Source organism: Anas platyrhynchos, chromosome 2 (genome assembly GCF_047663525.1).
Source record: "Anas platyrhynchos isolate ZD024472 breed Pekin duck chromosome 2, IASCAAS_PekinDuck_T2T, whole genome shotgun sequence".
NCBI lineage: Eukaryota > Metazoa > Chordata > Aves > Anseriformes > Anatidae > Anas > Anas platyrhynchos.
In genome coordinates this window covers 37,553,461-37,581,410 of record NC_092588.1, presented here as the reverse complement: position 1 = coordinate 37,581,410, position 27,950 = coordinate 37,553,461, and the positions used below count along the sequence as shown (strand labels likewise).

The 27,950-nt window shown below is 37.0% G+C and overlaps 1 protein-coding gene across 4 annotated transcripts in view; it reads left to right on the top strand.

Moving 5' to 3' along the window:
- NKAIN3 (sodium/potassium transporting ATPase interacting 3) overlaps nucleotides 1-27,950 on the top strand; it is a 376,280-nt gene that overhangs the window by 288,734 nt on the left and 59,596 nt on the right. For all 4 annotated transcript variants that reach the window (XM_038175190.2, XM_038175189.2, XM_038175188.2 and 1 more), the window contains exon 4: nucleotides 3,764-3,961. In XM_038175190.2, the coding sequence (XP_038031118.1) occupies nucleotides 3,764-3,961 (198 nt within the window). The remainder of the gene's footprint in view (nucleotides 1-3,763; nucleotides 3,962-27,950) is intronic.

Here is a 27,950-nt window from a genome sequence, read left to right as displayed (position 1 = left end):
AACCTGTTAACATTAGCCTCAGCCTAAATAATTTTCATTTATAATATAAATTATGGCATATATCAATAAAATAAAAAAGTATTGGTAGGGGCTAGGTACTGCACATGTGAAAATAATGTCCAGATCTCTACTGTTATGCTTTGCTAGCCCTTGCTCTTGCATCTTTCTGTGAAATTTCAAGTGGTGACTGCTTTATGGAAGAAAAAGTGCTTCTCCTCCATCCAATTAGACATGCAAATGTTTCTGTTAGTGGTTTTCCTAAGAGTCTATTCTTCAGGAATGAAAGAAATATAAAATAGCATGGCATAAAGCAGAAACATACAGTGAAAAAAAAATCTACAATTCATAATCATTATGTTACAATAAAATACGTCTGTTACATAAGTGAATCTTGTTATTTTTTTCCCCTGGAGTTTTATTGTCTTTTCTTTCTTTAGATCTGGTGATTTTAATTAAGTAGTCTTAACTTATCATTATTTTTATGATCTTTTTTGCTTTTTGTAGGCACTGTACACAAAGTAAACAAATAAATGAAAGAAATATCCTTATTATTGTTACTTAGTTTAAAACTAAGCCCTGCTATCTGTTATTATCTGATAAGATTTATCTAGATCCACCACCTGAATATAGAAAATCTCTGCTTGAAACCAAATGTGGAATTTAAGCAGATATAATGAAATTAAACATTATCTCCAAGCACTTAGAAAACAGTATTATTGGGACTTAAAGGGATTATGTCTCACCTAAAAGAAAGCACCTGCTGTAGCAATGATTTCCAATAATGATCAAAATTAATCCTTTGGTTGACAACCAACACAAATCCTATACATAGTTTAAAAGCTTAAAAAGCCATTAAGCAGGACTCTACATCAGTAGAAGTGTGATTATTGTGCTGATCCTGTGCTCAGGTGAAAACTTCTTACCATGTACTGGACCATTTCTTCAGTGCTGAATGAAATCCCTATGCTCAAAAGTAGAGCATGGGGGTTCCCTTTGCTATATCACTTCCATAAGTGCCACATGAATTTCCTAGAAGTCCTATTATTTATGTTCTACCTACACTTAGTTTATGGCATTTTCCCGACAGGTTACTAGCTGAGGAAGTTTGGTTTGTGTGCTGATGTATGGAATCAAGATCAAGAAACATGATGAATCTGTAGCTCAGAAGACAGCAATTTTCAATTCATAATTGAAATTTCAGTTATTACATGAATCCCAACTGACTCATCAAAGAAACAGATTTATGTCTTTTGTACAGAGCCTGGAATTTGGTCTCTTATTATGAATAGACACCATTCTTCTGTAAGAAATAAACAGTTTACATCACCTGATGAAGTCTGATCATTTTATAACCATTTGCTTAATGGTTGCTTGTTACACTGGAAAATAGCACGTTATCTCTTGAAAAAAAAACAAGTACCTGCTTGTACATTCTGAAAGAATTCTTAACTTTTATTGAACATACAATAATCCACTTGTGCATCAGCTTATGCACAGAGGTTCCAAACACTGAATTTACAGATACCGAAACACTCTCAGAAGTACACCAGTATTTAAAATCTGTATACCCAGCCAAAGTGTTTTTTCATTTTCTATGTTACTGTAAGTAGTAGTGAAGATACAGGCTAATTTTTCAAAGCCTGGTATATTCCAAAGACTTCACAGATTTAAAATCTCCAAGAAATTAGGTGGGAGTGTGCTTTGGCTGCTTAAAAAAAAATAATAATAAAAAGAAAATTGATTTTTTTTTAGGCTTTCATTTATTGATTGACAGCTTAACATTTATCAGCTCAAACAGCTTACGTCTGCCAATATGTGAAGTGATATTTTAGAGGTCAAGCTTGTGCACCAGGTGGTTTTGTTTGCATTTCTAAAAGTGATCTTTACTGGGCCATCATTATCATCATTTACCTGTTTTGAGGACTCAGGACATATATATACATATATATACACAGTGACAAATAACTGTTAGAAAGCTCTACTTATAGCCTTTATCCATAATGTCTGAATAATAATAAGAAGAAAAGCAGCAATTGCTGTGATGATATCTCTATTCTTTCTAATTATATAAAGTAATTTTAGCTATAATATTGCTGTTTCCTTTTCTCACTGTGTCACCAGGAACTTTGAAATATGAACGAAACTACAGATGTGATCCATGTAAACAAGCTCTGATAATAATCAGCAAAATCACGTTAAATTCTTATGTTTTAAAGGTGTTTGCAAGATGTAACAGAGATGTTTCCTTTTCAAGTTTACTGGCTTCCTTTGCCTTTTGCTGTTACCTGCCCAAGCAGAAACTTCAATAAAACTTAAAGGCAAAAGAAAGAAAAAAATGAAATAATGGAACCAAAAAAAAAAAAAAAACCAAAAAACTTTGAGGGTAAAGAAAAATATGAAACCATGAAATTATAAGTGAAATTATGAAAACAACACCAAACACACGGACTCCACAATTTTTCCCATAAGTATGATAACGAAGTGTTAACTTGCAACATTTGATATAGACTAACCCACATGGTAAATCCATATTCCCACTCAACAAAGAGTTACCAAAATAGATGAGTATCTGTGTACTGCTTGGCAAATGGTGTTTCCTAAACTTGACAGTTGTTAAAAACATTTGATAACACTATGCAATCTCTGGCATTGTTGTACAGAGAAAGCTTCAGCTATTTCCTATGACTGTATTTATAATTATATTTTCTTTATACTGAATTGTCTGTCAACTTCTGATTTTGTAAATCATTTTCATATTGCAGCTGAAAAATTTCTAAACCACTGTCAAGGAATGACATACAAAGTCAAAAGACAAATGCTTCATCAACTGTGAATAATGATCCTACAAATCTGCATTTAAAGGGTAAAGAAGTTATGAAGAGTAAAACATCAAACCACAGTGGCTGATTACTTACTGCTAACTAACAGAGATTCACCATGTGTAACACCTGATAATTTTCATGTGTAGCCAGAATAAAAGTAATTATCAAAGGGAAATATAAAGACTTTCTTGAACTGGAATTTGTACCAAGTGTACTTTTTGTTAGTGTGTTATGCTACTTCTATGGGTAGACTGATTGGACAAGTTGTCATTGATTTTGAAGCTGATGTGAATGAAGAGCAATTATTCCTTTTATTTTAAACTGAAATCAGTTCACAGAAGTGGGTTTATTATCTCAGCTAAGAAGATAATCTCCATGAAGGTAATAGAAGGAAGGAAAGGCAGCCAAATCTTTGGCTGGAGAGAACATTTCATCTGAACCATTGGCAAGTGGGACAATCTGCCTGGCTGTAGCCTAATTCAAAATGATACTTAATTTTTCTATAATTATTAACTTAAATAAATGTGGTGGAATTTTTTTTAGATCATTTCCAGTACCATGGAGTAAAGTTGTCTCTGTTGTCTGTTCAAAAAATAATCCTTGAATCAAATTCTAATCAAGTAAAAACAAAATTGCTTTTCAGGCTGTGAATCCATGGAGACATAGGATATTCACTGTGTTTTGTGTAGTACGTGATATGATGGCCCTTCTACCAGACAAAAACTCCAATGCACAATTACAAAATAAATAATAAACCTTTGCAATTTTCTCTCTCCCTCTTAATGGTCTACTTTCATGTTAAGATTATGTGGGTGAAGAGGAAGGCTATTTATTTATCTTATTTTCATTTTAATAACTAAAATCACTTTTTATTTCCCTTTCTTTATCTTAAATAATATTGAGCTTGAGGATTTCATGCTTTTTCCCTCCCTGTCTCCTAGGAAACTGATCTCATGACATTTAACATCTCAATGCACCGATCTTGGTGGCGGGAGCACGGGCCCGGCTGCATACGAAGGGTGGTGCGTCCTTCTTCTCCTGGCATCCTAGATGATTACTCCTACGTCTCTGTGACAGGCTGCATAATTGATTTCCAGTACCTAGAGGTTATTCACAGTGCTATCCAAATACTCCTCTCCGTAAGTACCAATTTTCTCTTGTACTCGGAGTCAAGCCGTTTTTCCGCATTCAGTCATCAGTTGTTGTGTGCCTCTTTCCTGACAAGGTGATGTAGTGGTTGATCAATAGCAGCATGGATTTGGAATTGTATTGTATTTTGAATTAGAGAATGAGAGTCACATTATTAAAATGTACACTGCTCTTCTCTTTGCTTACGACAAAAGTGACAAAGTGGCATAGTCCCCATTCTGGCCTTTGCTAGGAGAGGTGAAAACTATTTCAAATTCTCATCTGTCATTCATTGAGACATACTGAAAAGGAGAACAGACTTGTCCAAAATCAGTTGGCCTAAACTTTTCCAAAGTTCACAATCAATGATGGTATTTATTCAGTCCTGACTGTAAATATATTTTACTTGACACACAGGTAAGATTCTCCCAAAGGGAGATATGAATGTGACACTTGAAAAAAGTCAGGGAAATATTAGGAATGGGAGTGCTCATGTATATTTAATGACATTATCTGTTCTTTCCTGGGTCTCTGGGTTATCAGAATACTCTGCCTTCATGATCTACTTTTTGCTGTTGCAATACTAGTAAAAAAATGCAAGCACTAGAAGTCATTACAAAAAGTATGCTGTCTATTGCATGGTCATTGAGCCATGGGACAATGGGCACCTGAGGGTTATGGGCAATTCAAAGAAGCACTGGGGCTTGATGAATTACTCTGGGAGCAGCAGCCAAGTCTTGTCCACAGTTTTTCCTCATTTTGGTAGCAGGTTCTGCTTATGCTCAAAATCTTGACTGGCACAGACTTTGTGTGATTTAGAAGTAGTACCTCTTTCTTGGTTTCTTTCTCTACATAGCTGAGTGTAGTACATAGCAAATGGTTCACACCATGTGGGTGCACATGGTTCTGATATGCCTTAGATATCTGCACCTATTCTGAGAACACAAATGTTCATGGTTCATGGTTGTAACTATGACCTCCAGTGCTTGGCAGACAGTCAGAGAAGAGTTGTGGTCTAAAGTCCACACCTGCTCCATGAAAAAAACTCCATGGTCTGATCAACCAGATAGGCTGGATATTCCTGGTCTACTCAGTATTTCAAGATGTTTTACTAACTGACTTGTAAGTCCTTTACTAACAAAGAAAGAGATTCGAGATTTTAAGCTTATTAGTTTAAAATTATGTCTAGATTTTAATTTTTACATTTTCTCAAGTTAATGACATTTATATTCTGAATGAAAAAAAAAAAAAAAATCAGTGTACATGTTGGGACAGCTTGCATGCCTGGAATGATGTAATAGAAGTAACAGGCTCTTCAGGAGAGAAAGGCAGAGAAGAAGGCGAGGTAAGTAGCCCTGTATTTTAAGGAATGCCTTGACTGCATTGACAGCTGGGAGATGTTGATAAAAAGGGCTGAGTGTCTCTGGGTAAGAGTCAGGGAAAGGGCAATAAGACAGATATTATGTTGGAAGTCTGTTATAGACCACTCACACAGGGTGAAAAGGCAGATGAAATCTTCTATAAGCAACAAGAAGTCTCATGATCACCAGCCCTTGTTCTCTTGGTGGACTCCAACTTCCTAGATGTCTGCTACAAATAAAGTAACACAGAGTGGAAGCAGTCTAGGAGATTCTTGGAGTATGTGTAGGATAGCTTACTCACACAGGTGGTGAGGGAACCATCTAGGGAAGGTGCTTCACTTGACCTATCCTTGCAAACAGGGAAAGACTTAGGGGTGATGTGATGGCTGGAGGCTGTCTTGGGCACAGCAATCATGAAATAGAGTTTTTGATCTTTGGTGAAGTAAGATAGGGGTTAACAGAGCTGTTACCTTGGATTTCTGGAGGGCAGACATCAGCCTATTTAGAAGTCTTGCTGACAGGGTCAGGACCTAGATGATTTCTATTATCTATCATAGATCTAACTGTCTAGAACTGCCATCTAGAACTGCCTAACCGTCTAGAACTCTTGAAGTTTTAGACTTCTCAGCATTACTAAAGGATGCTTTTGTAAGATGCCAAATATTATTGTCTTACCACTGCTTTGAGTCAAAATTTAATAAACTTTGATCTTACAGCAGTGATTAGTGAACTTCCACTTGAAAGTCCAGACCTGAACTAGTGCATTTTCTTAGTTCACCAGTGACATCACAAGTGCTTCCATATCACATGTGCCTTTTCCAGCTTCTCGGGCACTAGAAACATCACAGGCACCTAAACCAGCCTTTTCCTGAGTGTTGTTCAGTCAGAAAGTAAAGACTTTGAGTCAAGATATTTTTCAATGAAGATAAAATTACTTCTCTTGAGGCTTAGTCCTGTATGTGTTGACATACATTGTGAAATTACAATGCAAGCAGGCTTTGGAAAAGAATATTGCACACTGCAACTTCAAAGCCTGATAGAGTGTAGCTTTCTTACTCTTGTGAGGGTTTGATACTTTCTTACTGTTGTGAGGGTTTGCCTCTCCCATCAGGTCCATCTCTGCATCTGCAGAAAATTTCCCTCACAGTCCTCTGGTTTTGCCCATACAAGGGAAACTGTAGTATGGTCTATTTAATAGGAAAAAAACATTAATATTTCCAAATTATATTTATATAAATTATTCATCACTTCTATAGGAAAAATGTATTGTGATATTCAGAATTTTTTATAGATTTTTTGTGATTTTTTTGTGATTTGATCAAAAATTTTTTGTGATTAAATTTAGAGTTCAGTGGAAATACAGCTGGTGGTTGAAATCAAGAACAGTTTTCTTCTCTGCTTATCCAGTGTAATAAAATTCAGCTCAAAATGTACCAAATGACAAGAACACAGATAGAAATATTATAATAATAGAATAAAAGCATTTAATATATATAAACTTAATGAAATATACATATGGAAAAATAGAAAAACTATGTAATAATTTGTTCAGCTTTATGTAAACCATAAAATGTTCATTCCTTGTTGTGTGAATGATTGCCTGGAACAGTCATAAATAAATTCTGTATACAATTCATTGCAAGTTCAAAATGTGCCAGGAACTTGTAAGGCTTGACTGGGAATTAAATAGTTGCAGTTTCAGATATTGTTTTTGACTGATATACACAATGTTAAGATATGCGAAGTAGGGTTTTCCTCCAGTCTTATTATCTTCCTTATTCCATCTGTGAGGCAGTGTGATTAGCATATGAGTCTGTACTTCAATTTCCATTCAGAATTGTAATTTAGCCTTGCTTAATTTACTGTCCCACAAAATATAAGTCACCACCTAGATTATCAGACTTGCTGCAGTTTCCTCACATTTTCTGAGTACTGTTGACCTGAGGAGGCTCCCATTCATTTCAGATGCATAACTGTTTTCCTAATTGGGATACTAATTTCAGTTGTTAGTTAAAAGGTCATTTAGGTTGTCTTTTTACAGTACTGAAGAATTACTAGATGGCCAGACATGTAGATCAGAAGGCCTGTGTTGTTTTTTTTTGTTGTTTGTTTGTTTTCATATTATCTAGTCCCCACAGTAGACTTTTCCTTTTTGGACCTTAAAATCTACTTAATTTTCATAACTTTTTTTTCTTTTTTTGGTAGCAGTAGGAGTGTAACAAACCATTTTACAGTATAACAAAAACTTTATTGGCATAACAAATCATTTTATCATGCTAATTGTTGTCCAAATGACTGGAAAGGTGAGCATTTCCAATTGATAGGGAGTCAAATATCCCTCCAGGGGCAAATATCAGATACCTGTCCAGATATATAATCTGCTGTGTTTGTCCAAAAAAATAAATGAAATAAAAGGTGTATATATATATGTATATATTTATATGCATAGAATGCTGCAGCTGTGACTACATTAGACCCTACTTCAGGTAATAGACTATATGGCAGTTTATTTCATTCTAATACACTAAGACTCCTTTTGTATTTGCTCTTTAGTTGTTTCCAAAGAAAATATCTTTTATCTGTGAAACAGTAACTTTCTATCTCGTCCATATTTTGACCAGCTATTGAAATGATTGAGTATTGAAGATATTAAGAATTTCTGTAGACTGATGAATAGTCAAGAGACATATGGGAGAGTGGGATGCAATTAATAATAACAAAATAGATTTAAGTTGTGTGTTTAAAATATACATTTATTTATTGTATAGCACATATTCTTGTGATGGGTAGGTCTTTTCACACAGCACCTTTAATTTCAAAATGCAAAATATGTCATCTTTATTGAAATCTGAATTTTTGGAGAATGAATGGTTATTATAGTCAAAACAGTGAGTAACTTTAAGAGAAGACCTTGCAGAAAGTTTTGTATTAGACCCTGAGACTTATATCACAGAACATTTGTCTACAGCTTCACTGTGAAGCAGAGACCCTCAAGCCAAGGTTCATGGAAGTAGCTCTGGAATTATCAGCATTATAACTTCATCAGTACTGAAAAAGCAAAACGAATTAATTTTGGCAGAGTGACAGGCTGACACTATAGTGCTTCAGGGGGTAGGAGTTGTAACCTTCTTGTGATGCTGCATTGAACAAAGTGAGTTTAACTTTCCACCAAAGTCCCAGCACACTACTCTTCACTGTACAGAAGAGCCATATCTAATATCTAGAACCCTGAAGACAAGATAATTGAAAAATTGAAAACACTCAAAGCATTCAAGCTGTTTGGCATGTTGCTGCTGACCAAAATCAAGGTATTTTGAAGAAAATCTCTGTTTTACTTTGCAGAGGTCCATCTGGTGGCTCTTGTCAATCAGTGTCATGTATAGCTCCTAGGTGACCACTGGACTACATATGAGGAGCAGTCACAAAATAACAGCAACAAAACAAAACAAACAACCATAAAAACAAACTAACCAACAAAACACACCTTCAGAGTCACCTGGTTTTCAATACATTATAAAGACAGGCAAGGATGTGAATTAAAGAGTCTTATCCATAGAGAGGAGCTGAAAGCAGTGAACATACCAGCCTAAGGTAAAGTCAGTCACTAATCAATGGAGAATAACTTATTTGCTAACTCTATCACGCACAAAACACAGCCAGAAAAAAAAAAAATATTTATTTTCCACAGTATATTGTATGTAGGAAGTTGCATACTCACAGGTATAAGAAGAAAGACTTCTGGCAGCCAACTTGGGAATTGCATACTGTGGTCACTGTTCAATTTTCCAGCAAGATGGACAGACTACATCTATACACATCAATTAACCATGCCAAGGGACTTGGAGGCTGAGGCCAGTCGGTCCAGGACAGTTCAAGCTCATGTCTACACAAAGGGTCTCAGTCTCCAAAATAGGCTAGCATGTCCAAGCCACCCAGCAGGAATAATCCCTGAATTGTTCTCCCAGCCAAAACTGTATTTTGCAAACTTTTTGGGGAAAACAAAGGCTGGAAAAGGCCAAACTCGTAGTGACATGGGTGACTGCATGCTTGTGTCAGGAACGTTTCCAAGCATGCAGGGATTTTCTCTTATTGATGAAGCTGTAGCAGACAAATGTCCAGCTGCAGTTCTTTATGCAGAGGCAACCTAGGCAGAAGATGGCAAGAAGTAGCTAAGGGGCCTCTTTAGCTAGAGGAGTGTAGAAATCCTTGATTTATACCAACATCTTACTTTTTTAATCTCTGCCAGAGAAGCTAATGATCTACCTTTTTGACACAGTATGGTATGTTTTCAAGTGACACCTAGTGTTCACAGCAATGTTTTATGATAGCACATGATGTCAGGCAATCAATACTGGACTGATATCAGGAATTGATATCCTTGTTAATATCCATTTTGATGGATAGGTAATTCCACAGGTGGTACAACTGAAGATGGTGGTGGGTTTCCATTGAGAGGCATTCTATTCTGTTAAGCTCTTCCACCATCCTCATGTAGCACTGTGTGAGTACCTCAAGCCCTGCATTAAGGAACATACATCTGTCTTGCGTCAGAAGTTCTGCTGTCCTCCTTCCAGATGGAGACCTGAGCACGGAGCTGAGGCTTTGCCTGGAGAAGGTTTGTGTTGTTTCTGTGCTGTTTCTAAATGTTTCACTCTTGGATGTGTATCTTCATGATGTATCAACAGGAAAACAAGATGAAAACACCTTGAGCTTTGGGCACAAATCGCCAAGGCCTGAGATTTTTTTTAATTTATTGTGGGAATTATTTTCATTTATACCTGGCCTCATTCTGGCCCCCAAGAAAGTTCTGTCTTTTGCATAAATGGTGGAGTGAAGATGGTACCAAAAGTGATAGGGCTTTGACCATAATTTTTGTCTAAAACTCTGTCTTTGGTACTCTAGAGAAAATTGGGGCCAACACCATTAAAGAGCTTGAAGACTTTTGTCTTTGTTCAGTATTGGTTTCATTGCGCTGGAGCATGCGTTCATGCTGGTACAGGAAGACATCCAGCGTGCATAGCAGTCTGACAGTGTGGAGGCAGCTTGCACTGCCGTCCTCCATCATTGGTGGTGGAGGTCTGGATATATCTAACCATGACTGTGCGTACAAGAGATGACAAGACTACATGTAACTGATCACTGTCTCCCAGGAGTTGGAATAGAAAATAAGTACATATAAAATACAATTGCTAAAGTATGTGTCCTAAGAATATCTCTTCCCAGTGCACCTTTCAATTCCTGAATTTATAAAAATTGTACTTTCTCTGAATAGGAAATAAACTTGCAAAGCATCTGTGCCTGAAAGTTTGATAACATTTCCACTGCTGGTAGAAAAATCTCAACCTCTGTATGCTATGCTAAGGGAAAAAAAAAAAAAAAAAAAAGCCTTTAACGATATTTCCAGCACTTACCTCATTTTCTGTAAAAATAGTACTAACCTGTCCAAAATATTCATGCTTACCAATGAAAGCTGATGCTAAACACTTTAGAAAATCTAATCATCAACATTCTTAGATTTGTCATCCTTACATTTGCAGGTTTCCCTGTTTTAATTAACCAGGTAGGATGATTTCATTTTGAATTTTCATTTTATTCTGATGATTCATAATAATGCAACCACCCCTACCATAAAATTAGTTACTTTCCCTTCAGTTAATTTCTCATCATAATTCTCTGATGTCCTAAATGTGTCCTCTTCTGCCCAGAGGATGCAACATCAGTTCTATAGGAAAAAGAAAAACAATATGATCTGATTATATTATTTCTGGTTATCTGTCATCAGTCAGTGCCTCATACTAACTCCAAGCAATTGCCTCCCTTTGTGAATTATTTCTGCCCTGCTGTCTTCAAAGAATCTGCCAAATGTTGACTATGTAATACTAAAACGAATTATGACATTTGGTAGACTTAAATGTTTTTTTCATAAGATAAAAATATAAATTAATTAAAAATCATATTTAGCACAACATACATTAAAATGGAGTTTAGGAGTCTTATGTAGACAATTAAACAAGAGAAACATTGTGAATATCAAGAGACTAAATGCAGAGGCAATGCCAATCATTGACCAAACTTTTACTACTGAGCCCTGAGTCTGAATCCTTTTTAGGGTAATTTGATGGCTCTTCCTATATCCCCAGTGTTAAGAATTACCTTCTCTGTGCCACTCTAAAAGCTCCAGGAGTTACTCTAGAAGCAGCTTTTGCCCCTCCCTTCAGGCAGACAGAGCTGCAGCTTGGTTCTTATTCATTTAGATGTAACAAAAGGGCTAATGATATCAATATATAATGTGGTTCCTCCGGGGCACTGCAGCAGCCCCTTTTTTCCCATTAGTTATGGCCCTATTATTTTTATAATTGAACAGAAAAGGATGCTAGGGAGCACATCATGTACGTTGTTCTCCAAAGAAAAGACCTGTAGGGGCTGACACTAGTGTTCAGCCAGGTTCCTTGCTCTCTTTCAATTTCCTCAAGAGACACGTGATTGATTAAGAAAGCAAGTCAACATCAGCATGTGATAGAAAAACATGAGGTAATTTACTGTTAAGGGCTGCAGGAATGGTACATGACTCAAATATAGTAGTCCTGAAGGTATTACATCTCTTCATGAATTTTTGCTTGTAACTTTCAAATTGCAAATAACTTGCAAATAAAGAATTGCACAAGTGGCATAGAAAATTAACTTGGCATTGTCTGCAGAGCTCAACTTCAACATTACTCCAGAAGAGGGTCTGAGGGAAATACCTGTTCATCATCATCATCATAGCTAGAAAGACCTTTTAGTCATGTGAATAGTTGGTTCAAGTGGGCTGTGGGCTTCTCAAAGATTTATTAGTAAGTTTAGGGTGATCACCAGTTTATTAAAAGTCAAAAGAACTTATTCAGCTTGGGCAGTTTTACAGAGTTCTCAGTCCCTGGAACAAACTGCATAGAAGATGGCTTGTTCAAACTTGTGGCTTTTGAAATTACCCCCAGTGCTCTGTAGTAGTAGTCTCATATTTTTAGTGTAATCTATGTCTTGTGCAGTTCCTCCAGAGTTTGTAGAAATAGATCAGAGTTGCACAGAGTCCATTTCTCCTTTGCCAATATCACGCCTTCATTGTTAAAAAAATATATTTCCAAGAGAAACAAAGTTAATGAGAGACTATACCTGCACCTACATTCTAAAAATTGCTTTGTCCTTTATTGTTAGATATAGTCAGACACCATTATACGTGATAGTGCATAGGTTAAGAAAACACACAAGTATATTTGTCTAATTACCTGTCTGGGTCAATAAAGCAGAGTTCTCTTGTTCTGAGACAGAATCAAGAAAAATATGTTTTTTTCCACCTGAGTTCTCCTTTCCTGGGTGGTCCTGTTTTTCCAAGGAGCTCATTTAAAATGAACTGAAAACATTGATGATTTAGTTATTTGCATGATCATTTATTTATTAACTGTCCTGATATGGATTTGCAAAAAAGTTGGGCGACTTCTGAAGTGAAGTTGGCTAAAGGTGAGGGGATAGGGGACAGCAATTTAAGCCTAGCAATATGGCAGTGTCTTCACCTTGTCAACTAATCAATACAAGAACTAAATTATTCTAGACATTTTGCAGTACTTGATATAGATCTGTTTTCTGTTTGATGTGAAAATCACTATGGCATTTTTCCAATATTTTGTACCCCCCAAAAATTAAATGAATTTGTGAAAATATTGTGAAATGTTTTCATTTACATGAAAAATATTTGAAGGAAAAATGAAGTCTACTCTTAATTTTAATTATTTTAATTTTATGAATGTTCTGATAGAAGTGGCACAGAAACATCGGAGATAAATGGAAGATTTGGAAAATACCAACATTTTTTCTTTCCACTTTTGCCTGAAATTACCTCCCCCATGATACAAGCATTATAATAAACTGTATGTCTGCATCTTAGTCATGGTAATTCTTTCAGATGTTTTCATTCAGATCCATTTCATGTTAAATAGAGTTGATGCTGAACTGGGAGCTGCAGTGGCCCAATGCACAGTAAATTCAGAGACTGCTGATTCAAATACAAGGCAGCATCCCAGTAGACAAGCATCAGAGGCAGTGAAAGAGGTAAAGACATCAGAGCAGAATGCTGAAATTGTGTTACACTGGGAATTTGAAAATTATAAGAGAAAGCACTGCACTGGAACAAAGATTAGCAATTTAGATTTTTTTGTTGTTGGTGGTGTTTTTTTAGGAAACAAAGAAAATCCAACATTTTTCAGTTAAAAAAAAATCAAGCAATATTTACTTTGGACTTTAGGAAGACTCTTCTGACTATATTGTCTGAAGCCATTAACTGATGAGCTACTGAGACACTTAAGGACCTGGAAAATCCTGCTCAAGTCAGAGCACAGTGCTCCCAAAGATGTCTGTATTTGTTGCCTCTCAGGACACTCCCAAATTTGAGGAACCTTGCCAATCAGTGCATAGTAGTTCCCTTGGAAGGCAGAATCAAATTCATACCTTTCTGCCAAGCTGCAATTCAATACAAACAACTCTGCTGTGTCTCCAGCAGTGTGCTGCAAAAAGTCTGCTCCATTTGTAAAGTTGATAAGCCAATCAAGGAAATTAACTCCTTTAGGCAAAGTACTCGCTTGGCTAAATAGGTTTTACTTTTTTTTTCATTTATATATATATATATATAATTGACATTTTCCTGCAATCATGCTTTTAAATAATGAGAATACATTTTACTCATATGGACTGATTTCTTAGCCTGAGTCACATTTAGTGTAAAGAACACAGGGAAATCAGAGGCAAGCCTCACACTACAGTCTCGGTGATCTTAACAGCAGTAGATATGTGTTCGCTAATGCTTATTGGAATGATTCCTTCTGCACATTGTAGTTGATAACCACATGACCACTCTTTCTTGGGGGGGGGAAATATTCACTGATTAAAACCTATCTCTGTGTAAGCTTCCACAGACAGGACATTTTTCTTTTAATCATGTAGTGGATTCACAGACTAGTTCTTCCATTAAAATTTGCTGCCTGAATGTGACCAGACTGCAGAAATATATTTTTTCCCTTGACTACAGTCCCTGATTATTTGCAACACTCTCTGTTTTATCCTAGGGAAATATAAGAACGCAAATCAGGGATTTCACTAAACAAGCAGTAGAACAGTTCAGACTCCTCAAGGTTTGACGGTGTGATTTGTTTTTCATTGAGGAAGAAGGTCAATGTGTATACATGTATGTGCTCCTCTCAGAACTACTCACAGGAAGATGAAGTTTTCTGAAAAATGTATTTTGATTTTGGAAGATTGTGTAGTATATCTGCATATCTTTTGGCTGTTCTTTGTTTACACTCTAATATTGCAGAAGCTGTTGTAAAACTTAGTGATGATGCAAGAGTTGTGGTTTTGCTCTTTCAGTACCTGTCAGATGAGATGGTGCTGCAACACTCTGCATTCACAATTTAGCTGTGAGGAGAAAGAAGGAAGGAAAGAAAAAAGCTCTAATCCACAGGACTCATTCACTTATGTACCAGACAGCAGCAACTGGATGACCCTGCAATACAGCATGAGTACAGTCAAGACACATGTTGATGAGCACCTAAGAAGTGATGTTTTACTGTATCACAGTAGTAATTTAGGTAGAATGCCTGATGAATTTACCTTTTTTTAATAAAACTTGGATTTGTTTTGCCATGGTTGTCAGGCTTGCATAAGAGAATGAGTATTTTTTATGTGCTTTCATAAAACAAAAGAAAAAAGTCTCGTGTCATGGAAGGGAAACAGACAAACACAGGTGAGAAGGATGGGTTTTGAGGTTATGGCTGGGAGTAACTTTTGTGTTCTCAGAATGTTCAGAATAGACAGAGATGGAGTGAAACTAATGCTTGAATAATTTCTTTGCTGTGGTTTGATTATGATTTGAACAGGTGAGATTGCTAGTGGTCTTGAAAGGGAGACTGATATGAATTACTTTCAGCTTGTAAGTTTTTGTCACATGTCAGAAATGATGCTGAGAGAACAAAATCACCTTCAGGTGGAAGTCTGAAAAGCAAATTTATTTCTTCTTAACCTTGGAGAATACGCAGAAGGCTTCAGCTGAAACAATTGCCTGCATGGAAAGGACAGAAATTATGAATAATAGTGTTTCTCCACAGTTCTGATGCTAGTCTGAATCAAAATGATAATCTAATAAATCACGTGTTGTGAAAGATACATCTGCTAGATCTCTGTCTGAACTTATCACATACGTAAAGATTTTTCAAGAAATCATTCCTAGTGATGCAGAAGCCTTCCAGCTTAACTTTCCATTAACTTCTATGTAAATTCCTACTATGTAGATTAATTGATAATCACTGTGAATGACAGTAAAAAGTGGTAAATAATTAAACAGCCTCTTAAAAGAACATTACTGTTTCCATTTTTATTTGTGATTAATTTATTTTTATCCTGTTTATTAACGTAAAATGTGGCTGATATACTCACACATGTATATATATACATTCAAATAAAAGGTTAGAATACAAAGATCAACATTGAATACTAAAGCTACATTCTGAACACTTATACCAAGATAGATGTAATGTTTATTTAAGCAAAACACTGATTTCTAGAGAGAGTTTTCAAGACTGAAATCATACATGGTGGATATTTGAAATACCTTCTCCAATACCTGTAGGTTTTTCTTACAAACTTGATCTTCTTAGTAGCTGTCAGCACTAATAGGCAGGGATAGCCAAATTCCCCTCCCTTAATACTGTTTTTAATTCAGACAAACAGGAGTGAAATGGAAAGACACAAATATTTCATGGAATCATAGAATGGCATGTGTTGGAAAGGACTTTAAAGATCATCTAATAGTTTACCTAGACTTCAGCAAAGCCTTTGACAACAGTCTCCCATAGTATTCTCCTGGGGAAGCTGGCAGCCTGTGGCTTGGACAGGTACACTCTTTGCTGAGTTAAAAACTACCTGAAAGGAAGGTGTGGGGAGCTGGGGATCAGCCTAGTCTCACAGATAACTAGTGATAGACAAGAGGGGATGGCCTCAAGTTCTGCAAGGGGAGGTTCAATTTGGATATTAGGAGAAATTTCCTCTCAGAAAGAGCAGTAAGGCTCTGGAATGGGTTGCCCAGGGAGGTGATGGAGGGATGCTGCCCACTAGATCAGGTTGCCCAAGGCTCCATCTAACCTGGCCTTGAACACTTCCAGGGATGGGGCATGCACAACTTTTCTGAGTAACATATTCCTGTGCCTCACCACTCTATGAGTGAAGAATTTCCTCCTAACATCTAATTTAAATCTCCCCTCTTGTAGTTTAAAACTACTCCTCCTTGTCCTGTCTACCCAAGCAAAAAGTTTCACTCCATCTTTTTTATAATCCCCCTTTAAGTATTGAAAGACCACTATAAGGTCTCCCCAGAGCCTCTCTTCTTCAGACTGGGCGTCCCCAGCTCTCTCAGCCTTTCTTCATAGGAGTTGCTCCAGCCCTCTCTTCAACATCATAGCTCTACTCTGGACCTGCTCTAACAGATCCACATCCTTCTTGTGCTGAATTTCATTATTGTTTCTTCTCCTATGCCTCTTGCTGGGACCATGGTGAAATATCATGAAATATCAAACATATCACATGAAGGTGCTCTCCCTGAATCAGCCCACAGAGGGGCAACAGTTTTGAGCCTAGAACACAACTGGACAAGCCTCACATTTCTTTTGTTTCTCAGCTTTATTTTTTTATTTTCTTTACCACCTGTGTAGTGAGATCTGGCTGAACTATGTACAAGAACATTTGTTTCCCCTTTGCCAATGTCATTGCAGCTAAAATCAATTCTCTGCAGATTTTGTTACAGTGCAGATTACCAGGAGTGGGAGTGAGTGATGGGTAGCTGTGACATGCTGGGGTTGTCCGAGTAGTGACCTCACAAGTAATCATCCCTGCTGGAAAGTGAAGTTATACTTTTTGGCTCTGCTGTTGATTTCTACCTTCTTTTGCATGTGTTTATGCTGTTTTGTCTGAAAGGAATAGGACCAGTAGCTTTTACTAGTAGTTACTAGTTCCCCATCTATTATTTTTAGAGAATACATTTGTGGACCTAAACCACAACCTCATTTAAACATATTTCAGTCTTCAGTAATGAAAGTCTTATTATCTGTGCCATTCTATTCTTCACTGGTGACATGGAAATGGTCTGCTTCATGGTACTAAGTTTAATGTCCAACCTGGGACAGGCCCTTCTGACTGCAAAGCTTAATAGACATAGTATAATTATCAAATTTATTGACTGTCTAGAGAAATTTTCCTGCTTGTGGTTTAACCTCAGAAGGCTGAGTGAGCACTGCACAGCTGCTCACTCACTACTCCCAAGTGGAATAGGGGAGAGAATCAGAAAGATAACAGTGAGAAAATACATGCATCAAGATAAAGAAGTTTAGCTATAGCTAAATAGCTAAAGCAAAAAGCTGCACACACAAGCAAGGCAAAAGAAGGAGTTCATTCACTACTTTCCACTGAAAGGCACATGTTTGGCCACTTCCAGGAGAGCAGGACCTATCACATGTAGTGGTTTACTGGGAAGACAAACACCATCACTTCAAATATGCCCACTTCCACCTTCTTTCCCTCAGCTTTTATTACTGGACATCATGTCCTATGATATGGGATATCCCTTTGGTTCATTTGGGTCTGCTCTCCTGGTTTAGTCTGTGTAAGCACTGCTCAGCAACAACTAAAAATGTGTTATCAACATTATTTTCATCCTAAATCCAAACCACAGCACCATTCCAATTACTATGAAGAAAATTAGCTTGTCCCAGACAAAACAAGGACACTACTACAAGATTCTTTTCAACTATAAACATTAACACAATTTAATAGTGTTATATACCACTTAATTTTATTGTGCAAATCCTACACAAACTATGTGGAGATGAAACCAAATTAAGGCCTTATTGTACCAGAGAATTTTTCTGCTCTTTCTAACCATGGAAATTGTTCTAAAGTGAGATAGATTAATACTATAAAATTATACTGATATTGTATAATGTATAATTATCTTAATATTATCATATAATACATAATTAATAATAGTAATAATATTAATATAATTATCCCTAGCAATTTTACTTAACTACAATATGATCCAAGTAATTAGACTCCAAGGAAAATTCACAAAAGGCTTCTGGATCTTTTAATCTCCTTATTTTTCCTTAGTCGGCTAAAATAGGATATGAAAGGAATATTTAGAGCTGTTCACCATTATCCTCCAGTGCTCTGCTTTTTGTATTACTTGCACTTATAGAATGGGACACCCTCATGCTTCCAACACGCTCAACGTGTGTTGCAGAATTTCAATAGCTGTGTCTAGACCAATAACCTGAACAGGAACAGAAAATGTTTGAGCATCGTCCTCTACCGCCCATTGTGTGAACATTAGCATCACGGTTTGGCTACGTCAGCTGCCAAAGCTGGGCACAGCGCGGATCAGGGACCATACCCAGGAGCCAGGGCAGCAGTGCACTGAGAGAGACGGGGAGGACATAAGTACTGAGACATGAGCCATGCCAGCCACACCACTTACCCTGGGGTGGCAGGGACTGTGCCTTGGCCCATTTTATTTACTGCTGCCTTGGAGCCCACAGAAGCAAGAGTTTTGTGGAGTTTCTTTTCTGGTGTTTTCTATGATTCACAACTGAGAACATGACATTTCTACTGTGTGCATAATGTAATTTAAAACTTTTTCAGGGCTTGGAACCATTTTTGTTTTATTTTTCCTCCCATTCCCTTGTTTTCCACACCTACCTGTTCAGTTTTCATTCGTATAGTGAGTCTCTGTCTGCCAGTTAGAAGATTACATGTAGTTTCACATTAACAAATATACTTAATTTCACAGGAACATTGGTACTCTCTGTGTTTATTATTTCATACAAACACACTCTTCAGATCCTGTATCAAACATGAGGGGATTCCAATTTTCTTTTGTAATAGAGTAGCTGAAAGAGTCAGGTGTTTGCTATCAGTTTTAATCCTTCAGAAATTCTTCTTACTTTACTGATTTCTGGATTTGATGGACACAGGCTTCTTATAGACCCCATTGGAGGTCTGTAGACAAAAAGCATAAATAATATTGAAATCTTTTTTTTTTTTTCTTTTTTCCCCATGATGTCATGTTGGCACATTCTCATACCTGCAAGCTAAGAATATTTTATGGCCACTGATGTTTTCTCCTTTAATCTGTTATTGTCAGTTTAGAGCTGGTACTCGAAAATACCTTATTAGGGATTTTTCCTTTTCATGGGGGAGTCATTCATTTTTATTAAAATATTTTAAACTGCACCACTGTAAACCAGAAATAATTCTGATGAAATAAATGGAAACATACAGTTGTAAAACTGATGCAAGTGAAAAATAATCCTCTAGGTGGTTATTGATAAAATAATTTATATGGAAAACGATGAGTAAGACGAAGATTGCATAGATCTTGCACTTTCCAGGACCTTCACATATTTTCTTACAGTATTATTGAACCTAGGGCTCTCATTACAATAAATAGCATGTTTCTAGGTACTCATTTATTTGTAGGGTTTTATGGGGGGATGTAAGATGTATTCGCTCTGGTGAGAAGGAAAGCACCCACAAATTTGCTATATAAGTTTCCCGATTTCACGAAAGACTGGAGGAGTAACACTTATTTTAACTACCAGCCATAGCTTATCAAATCATCTGAGGAAATAATGTCATCTAGAAAAAGGCTTTACTGACTTAAAGCTCCCTAACTTGCATTTATTTTTGTGTTTGAAGTGCTTTGAACAAAAATGCCATTGAAAAGCACTTGATCTATAAGCCCTTCCAAGCCAACTGTTTCTCTTTCATGTTAATATTCTCAGTCTCTTCCTGGGGTGCAAGACTTTCAGTGGTAGGTGTAAAGATAGGAACCATATCTTTTGGGGTCTTCTGAGCAGAGATCAGTTCAGAAAGAATGGAGAAAGCTGGCAGATGAAGGGGCAGCAGACCTGCTCTGATCACTGACTGCTCTCACCTGGGAACTTTTCACCAATGAGTGAAGAAATTTTACATTTGCAGCTGTTTCTCTCCTCCTTTGGGCAACAAGCACAACAGCCCACAGAGCCTGCAACTAGGTGATAAAGGAACTGGGGACAGACTGCCTGCACTCAAGCCCATTTTTCAGGCTCAGGGACCAGAACAGGCAAAAATGACTTGGAGTTTGACCTTGCTTTTATCGACACCTGCATTGCAGGCTGAGTGACAATGACTGTCACGTGCATCAGAAACAATTACATTCCTCTTGCTGCTCCTGCTTCAACATCAGCACCTGCTCCACAGATTAGGGGCTCCCTGATCTACAGAGGAAGAATTTTTGAGAATGGTAGAGATTGATGACTTCCATCCAGTGAGAAATTGAAGCACTTTATCATATATAAAAAAAAAGGCAAACACAAAGTAAATAGAAATATCCTCAAATGAGCTAAGAACTTTGTAACTTACCCTGGTGCAGACAAGCTGGAATTTTGAAGGAGGTTGTACAGACATTTTTCAGAGAATAAGGCATGAGCTTTGATTTTGCTTTTACTTGAGCAAAATTAAAAACGCAAACAAAGCAAGAGGGATATGGGATTATCTGTGCAGCTTTGAAGTGTTAGTTGGAGAGCATTCATTCTTATGATCCAACATATTCAAAACAATAAAGATAAAAGTAATCCTTTACATGGAACATCATCTGTGCCTTTAGCATATGCAAAGACTTTGCCTTGAAAAGTTTTGTACATTTCCACGGTGAATTAAACCTCTTTTTTTTTTTTTTTTGTGTGTGTGTGTGTGTGTGTGTCAGTATTTCTTTCATTTGAGTTAGCATTCTTGAAAATGAAAGTGCATCTGCACTTTCCCACTTGCTTTCTCACTCCTTTCATCTTATTTTTCAGTTTCCAATTTGTTGCTGAAATCGGCATTTCAGTCTATGCCTCAGACTATGATTTTCTGATTAAAAAAAAAAAAAAAAAAGAACTTTCAATGATAAATAAACTGAATAGTGGGAACAACCAGAATATATATTTAAAAAAATATAAAAAAATAAAGGAAAAAAAATTAAGACTGAGCATAAATGTTTACACTCATAAAATTATAAGAAATAGTAGCCCTTGCCATAGCCCTTGCCAATTGCCCCAGTCATGAATATGTTAAGTCAAGAGTCGCATCCTACACCTATATCTTCCTTTTTGCTTTCAAAATAAAATAAAACTATAAAAAACAAAAGCAGTGTTTGTTTCTCAGATCTGTAGAATTAAGTTATTTTTGTGGGTTTGCTCTACTTGGCAGTAGAATTTCCTACCAGGATCAGAAATGTAGGATATAAGTATGTATTGATTTGTCCTTACAGAATACATTTATGTGAACATAAAGTATACAGTATATAGTTTTATCCTTAAAGAATACATGCATTTCTAATATCTGAGATGCTGGGTCCCTGGACAATTTGAGTTCTATATTGCCAAGATCAAATTCTAGGTGCTTCAAGGAGCTGGAGTAGAAATTACAAAAAATATATATATAAATAAAAAATGTGTTTTGTAGTTGCACTCCACCAGATAGACTATATATATATATTCAGAAGCTGAGCTGGTTTACATCAGAATGCATTTGGTTATTTGCTACACAATGGATTGAATAATCCTATAAATATTTATGAGTAAACTGCAGAGGATTTGCTCCTTTCTTCCCACATGTGGGGATTTTAAAACATGCACCATGTTAGTTCAAAGTAAAACCTAATGATTTGTTACTACTTAATGCATTTGACAGCATTGCTTAGCATCACAAACGTGTACTCTCTAGACAGTTACTTACAGACAATATTTTGGGGGACAATTCAGGAAGAACTTGCCTATGACTGCCTGAATTCCAAAGCCACTACAGACAGCATAAGTCGGGGTTGGAGAGGATGTAAAATAGGAGCTGCTTTGTACTTTGACCTGAAACAGCAGCATCTGGGCTGTGTGGATGTGTAGTTTCTAAATGCGTAGGTCAGTCTGAGCAATAATCCTAGTGGAATCAAGACAAATAGCAAAAACAGGAGAAACACATTAGACTTTATTGGTTGGATCTTTGCAGGTGCAATGGCTCTAAGAATGCTGTTGCCATCTCTATGAATTTTATGGTCTGCAAAGCTGCACTTTTACTGAAATGGGTAACTCATTTGGTTTCTGATACTATCACATGAACAAGTCTATACTCAGTTCAAATTTAATATTAATATCTTTCAGCTGACAGTAATTTACATGCTTCCCTCATCTATATTTTCCATGATTCTCCTTTATTCATAAAATAAACTGCAATCTACTCTCTCTTTGTAGAGAATGAGCTTTGCTGTCTTCCCACTTTTCTCTTCCCTGTCAACTTTAGGACTTTTTTTCATTTGTCAGTTCTTCTAAAATGAGAATTAGGTCCCTTATGCTCCTGTTTTGCCATTTCTATCTGCTGATGATCAGTCATTCTCACATATATTCTACTCTGAACAGTGAACATAGGCAAGTGTCACTAACACAGGTTTCTGATGAACTCCGAATCAGGTTCTGTTGAAAATAGAAACCCTGATTCTGAACATGAGATATGTCAAGTGAGACTTTGCACAAGCAAATGGAAGATTAAAGTGTCCAGAACCCATGAGAATCAGGCTAACATTTTATGATACCCTTGTTACTATTGCAATATTATCCTTAGTAATGGTAACATGCATTTCTGTAAGTGTTTCATTTCTAATTAGCGTTGGCTTTTGCAGGAGAGCCCTCAGCCATGACAACTTTATGTTCTGTGGTTCATATCTAGATCTCCTTCTGCATGAAACTGAACTGGAAGAGGAGTTCCTGTAGGACACCTCAGGCATGAGTGTCCAAAACAGGCATTCAGTTGATGGGATTAGACCAGAGCTAGTCCAAACTTTAAAGCCAAACCAAACCAAAAGAGTCTGATATGTGTGTAGTATGGCTATGAGGTCCTGCTGTTTGGCAGTAGTATGGTTCTGAGGTTCTGCTGTTTCACTGTTTGGTTCTGCACCTGGTGGTCTGCACTGCTTGTTCATGTAGACACAGCCCTAATGGTCATTGTCATTAAGGTTGCTTAGCTTGATAAAACATGTATAATGATATATATGTATAATGATATAATAGATGTTCGACAAAATTTAAAACATTCTGCCCAAATTTTCCATAGTAAGCTAATGCCTAACTTAGCTCTAATATCCAACTTTTTTCTGAGAATGAGACCAAAAGAAAATGATCCACCCTGCCAATTAAAAAGAGAAAACATATTGTTACTGAGGAGATCCCTGCTGTAGAACAGTAGTTTGAAGTCTGCAGGGAAGAAGAGATAAAGGGAATGCTCTAATGTTAAATACTTTTGCTCTCTGACTGTGCAGAAATTTAGTAGATTCCTGTTTCAATAGTGTATTTTAAATACATCAGATCCATTCTCTGACAATTCTGTTAATGCAGAGCAGGCTCAGTACCTCAGAGCTGCCTTACTTTGGCTCCCATGGGTAATCTGCAAAGTCCCAGTATCTTTTAGGGAACTTAGAGCACCTCCTCTAGGACCCTCCAAAATGCATTGACTTTTGATCTCATGCTCTTGCTGATGACGAATGAGGAGGAAAGATAAGCAAGAACCCATAGAGAAAGCAGAAGAGTGAAGAACGTACATAGAGGCTAAGTGATAAATGGAGAGGAGAAATCCACCCCTTCTAATATTAGGTTAGAAGGGCTCTTCAGAGAAGAAGTCTAAGCTGACTCTAAGTAGTACATTCACATCTTGTAGGAAAGCACAGATGCTCTATTTCTTGTACACAGTTTGCTTCATCCTTCATGGTTAACATTAAGCACCTTTCCATATCAGTACTTGTACTGATTCATGACTAATCTAGCCTGACATTTCTGGGTTAAAGTGTTATATACAGTTGATGTGTCTGAACACAAGTGAAAGAACATTACTAATTAAGCACCAATTTTGAAATACCCCAATTCTCTTAACTTTATTCTTCTATTCCTTTATGTAGACAGTAATTGACACCGGGTACTTCTTACCTGTACATATTAGGACTAATTGCTGTTTACTCTTTCCAAGGAAAAAATAAATATAAAAAAAAAAAAAAAAAAGATGCAAAGACTCAGAAGAATTGCTAGTTGCTTCTCAGTTGCTGTGTGCTGTAAAATATAGGGCAAATTATGATATCTTCATCTTTTTTTTTTTTTTTTTCTCCTTTGTAGTGTCTTTGGCAAGTCTTCTCTCATTTCTTCAATCCTGAAAAAATGCTGAAGAACTTCAGAAGGTGCTGAGCACCTTCTAGAACAAACTCTTTGTTATAAACATGCTGGCTGAGTGGTTTTGTTTATACTCATCTGCACTGCACAATGCTAATAGCAAACAAAAGCACCATCATCTGCCAATAAGTAAAACAAGGTAGCCCAGAAAAAGGGGGCTCTGTATAGCAAAGATCAGACTCCTTGTATGCACTACACTATGTGATACTGTGAAGTTGTTATTCTCACTGTTTCCTCTCTTCTCTTCTGTGTCAAGTAATTGCTTGAAAGCTGTGCTCAGGTTTTGTCTAGTGATATGTATCTGAAAACAAGTGGTCTGTTTAAGATGTAGTGGGTCACCACTATCACTAGTTTATTTAGCTGACATTAGGCTACTGTCATATAGGCACAAGACATTTTGTCTCACTGGTATTCAGAAACTTTACAGAATTTCATCAGGATAATTTACTGGGAAAACAAACAAACAAAAAAAAAAAGGTTTAGACACTGAGAGACCAATTTATTTTAGAAGTAACAATCATGAATAAGCAGGAACACATTGCATCTAGCTATCATTTAATAATTGGCATTTTGAGTTTCTCAGAACATCCATTCATTCAGGTCTTAGTAGAGTCTTGTCTGTGAATTATGATTTACAACAAGCAAAAGTGAGACACATGGGACCAAAGTGACAGAACACTGATGCCTGTCACATAGGCATGTACTACTGCTTTTTAAGTACCAGGCAAAGATTTAAATGAGCAGGGAACCTTCAAAGAAAGCATCAATCTCAGTAAGCAGTAAAGTAAAAGATCCTGTCATTAGCACAGTTTCAACTGAGCAGAGGCACTCAGTATGAAGCTGAAGAAGCTGAAGATTCTGAGACTGGACAAGTACAAGACATCAAAGGAATGCAGAGACACAGTAGAAATTCCTCACGGCATTTTTTTAGGAAGCATATCACAAAGAGAGAAGACAATGATACTCAGCTAAAGAAGAAAAGTATCTGGTTCTTTCCCATCATCAATATCTGTGATTGTGCAATGAGGCTGGGTCTGTTAAATTTGAGAGAATATTTAGAGAGGCAAACTAATAGCAGCAAATATTTACTTTTTTTTTTTTTTTTTTGTAAATAAATATTTATGAATCTCATGGGAATAGATTGTGATTTTCATGACTTTGTTAAGGAAAAGTCTTCCACAGAAGTAAATTTTAGGCAGTTGGTTACCTACACAATTTCTTGATTGTGTTAACTATAAATAATTTTCAGCTGGCAGTGGGTCATTCAGCCACGTTTTAAGTACTGCTAAGTTATGCTAACATGATTGTAATAGAAAAAAGAGGTCTGTTAAGATTAAGTGCTGGAAGCCTTGATTTTCTCAGAGAGTAATAGCAGTCATTCTTGTGGGAATGAGGATGTGTATGAACTGCAGGTTCTTGTGAACCAGGACAGATTTTCATTGACACTTTCTTTCATAAGTCTTTTTTGTGCCTATCTATGGTGGATGATCTTTATGTGCATTATTGCACTTCCTCTGGAAAATGCTGGCTTATCTTGCTTGCCAGCAAGCCTGTATGCCTCCTCCCTCAGAAAAAGTGGCATCCAACAACCATGCCCTCCCACAGGCATCCCACAGTACCTGGCTGGCCAGCCTGGTACCTCTGAGCCTCTGAGACCACCCCAGCCCAGCATCACCTCTTGCTGACATGTGGCTGTGCAGCTGAATGACACCTGCTGCTGCTCTAGCTTGTCAGGTGTGCAGATTTCAGGTATAGGTAGTCCCGTATTATGATTGCTGGTACCAGCCCTCCGTGGAGAGAGGTCCTTCTGAGTGATTAACAGACACTTAGCAGGATCAACTTGCAGGTCTGCAAGCAGAATTAAAACAGCTGGGAGAGAAAATGGGAACATAGTAAAGCAGAAGAGCTTGTGGCAGGTTGGAGGAGTGCTGGCGAAATAATAGGGCCTCTGGGAGACTTCATACAGTCTAAAACTTCTGTGAAAAGCTATCACACATCTGTTGGAGGCCCAAAGATGAGAGGAGATTGTGTTTAATCAGCACAGTGTGATATTAATATCATTGTAAGAAAGGCTTAAAGTCTTGGTTTGTGAGCACGATGACATTAACACCATTCTAATTTTCCTTCTGTATTCCTGAGCTTCCAGTCTGTTTTCTCTCACTCTCTCACCACCTACTATGTTATTAAAGAAAGTACAAAAACCTAGTTCTCCCCACTCCCTAATACGCAACACAACTATTGCTTAGCACATGCCTTCTCAACCCTAGCACATTTATTGGTTTGGTCCTTTCTTGTCTGGATGCCCAAGGTGAGAATGCTTCATGGACTGACAAGAATAAAACTCAAGGAAAAGAGAGCATTTTACATGACAACAGACAGAAAAGAAAAAGTAACAAAGTGTGTGTATAGGGGCTGTCCTGTGGTTACTTTTAAGGTTTCTACTATGAGCTGCTGTGAAATATTAAAAAGCGAACTAATTGTCCTTTTTTTTTTTTTTTTTTTTTTTTTTGTTACATACAGAACTCTTTGTGTAGTCTGAAGTGTGCTGTGTTTGATTTGCAGGTATCAAAATAGGCACTGCTCATGCCCCCTATTCTCTCTGCATCCATCAATGACTGGCCCACACTGCCATGCAGCTCTCCTCATCCTGCTGCCCGCATTTCTTTCCGCTTTCCTCTTCTGCACTAGCTCTGGAGTAAATAGCACCAACCCTCCTTGCCAAGTTTTCTTGTTGCCTTTCTGTAGAGTGTTCTTCGTTGTCTTTTAGAAAGACACCTCCAAAGAAACAACTTTGAGACATGCTTTGCTTTGAGCCTTTCCACAACTGATATCAGCCCTCCCATAGGTAGTTTGTGACATGTAGGCTAGTAATTCTAGCATGTGCCTTATCTAATGACTATCTTAAGAAACATAAGGAATTCCTTAGTTCTTTCTTCCTATTATAAGAAATACACATATACTTAGCTTTTACCTAGCTAACACACAACAGTGCATTTCACAGAAAGATATGTGTGAAACCATTGCTTAAGCTTCCAGGACTCTGGAAAGACTTAGAAATGTATATTTATCCAATACCTAAGACAAAACAACAATTGGACACTGAGTTATTATCCCTTTCTTATCCTCTTCCTAACAGGAAACAGTCTATATGGCCAATTTACTGCAGACATAACTTCTGGGGATAACAAGCAAGCAAACAACTGACCTGGACATAGGGCCTTAGAAACAAAAGCTTGCTCTCATTTTATCCTTTTTCTAGTCTTATTAATATGGCTCAGTGTTTCATCTGATTACTAAATATTTCTAATACCTGTAACGCTTAGCATAATATATGTATTATTTGT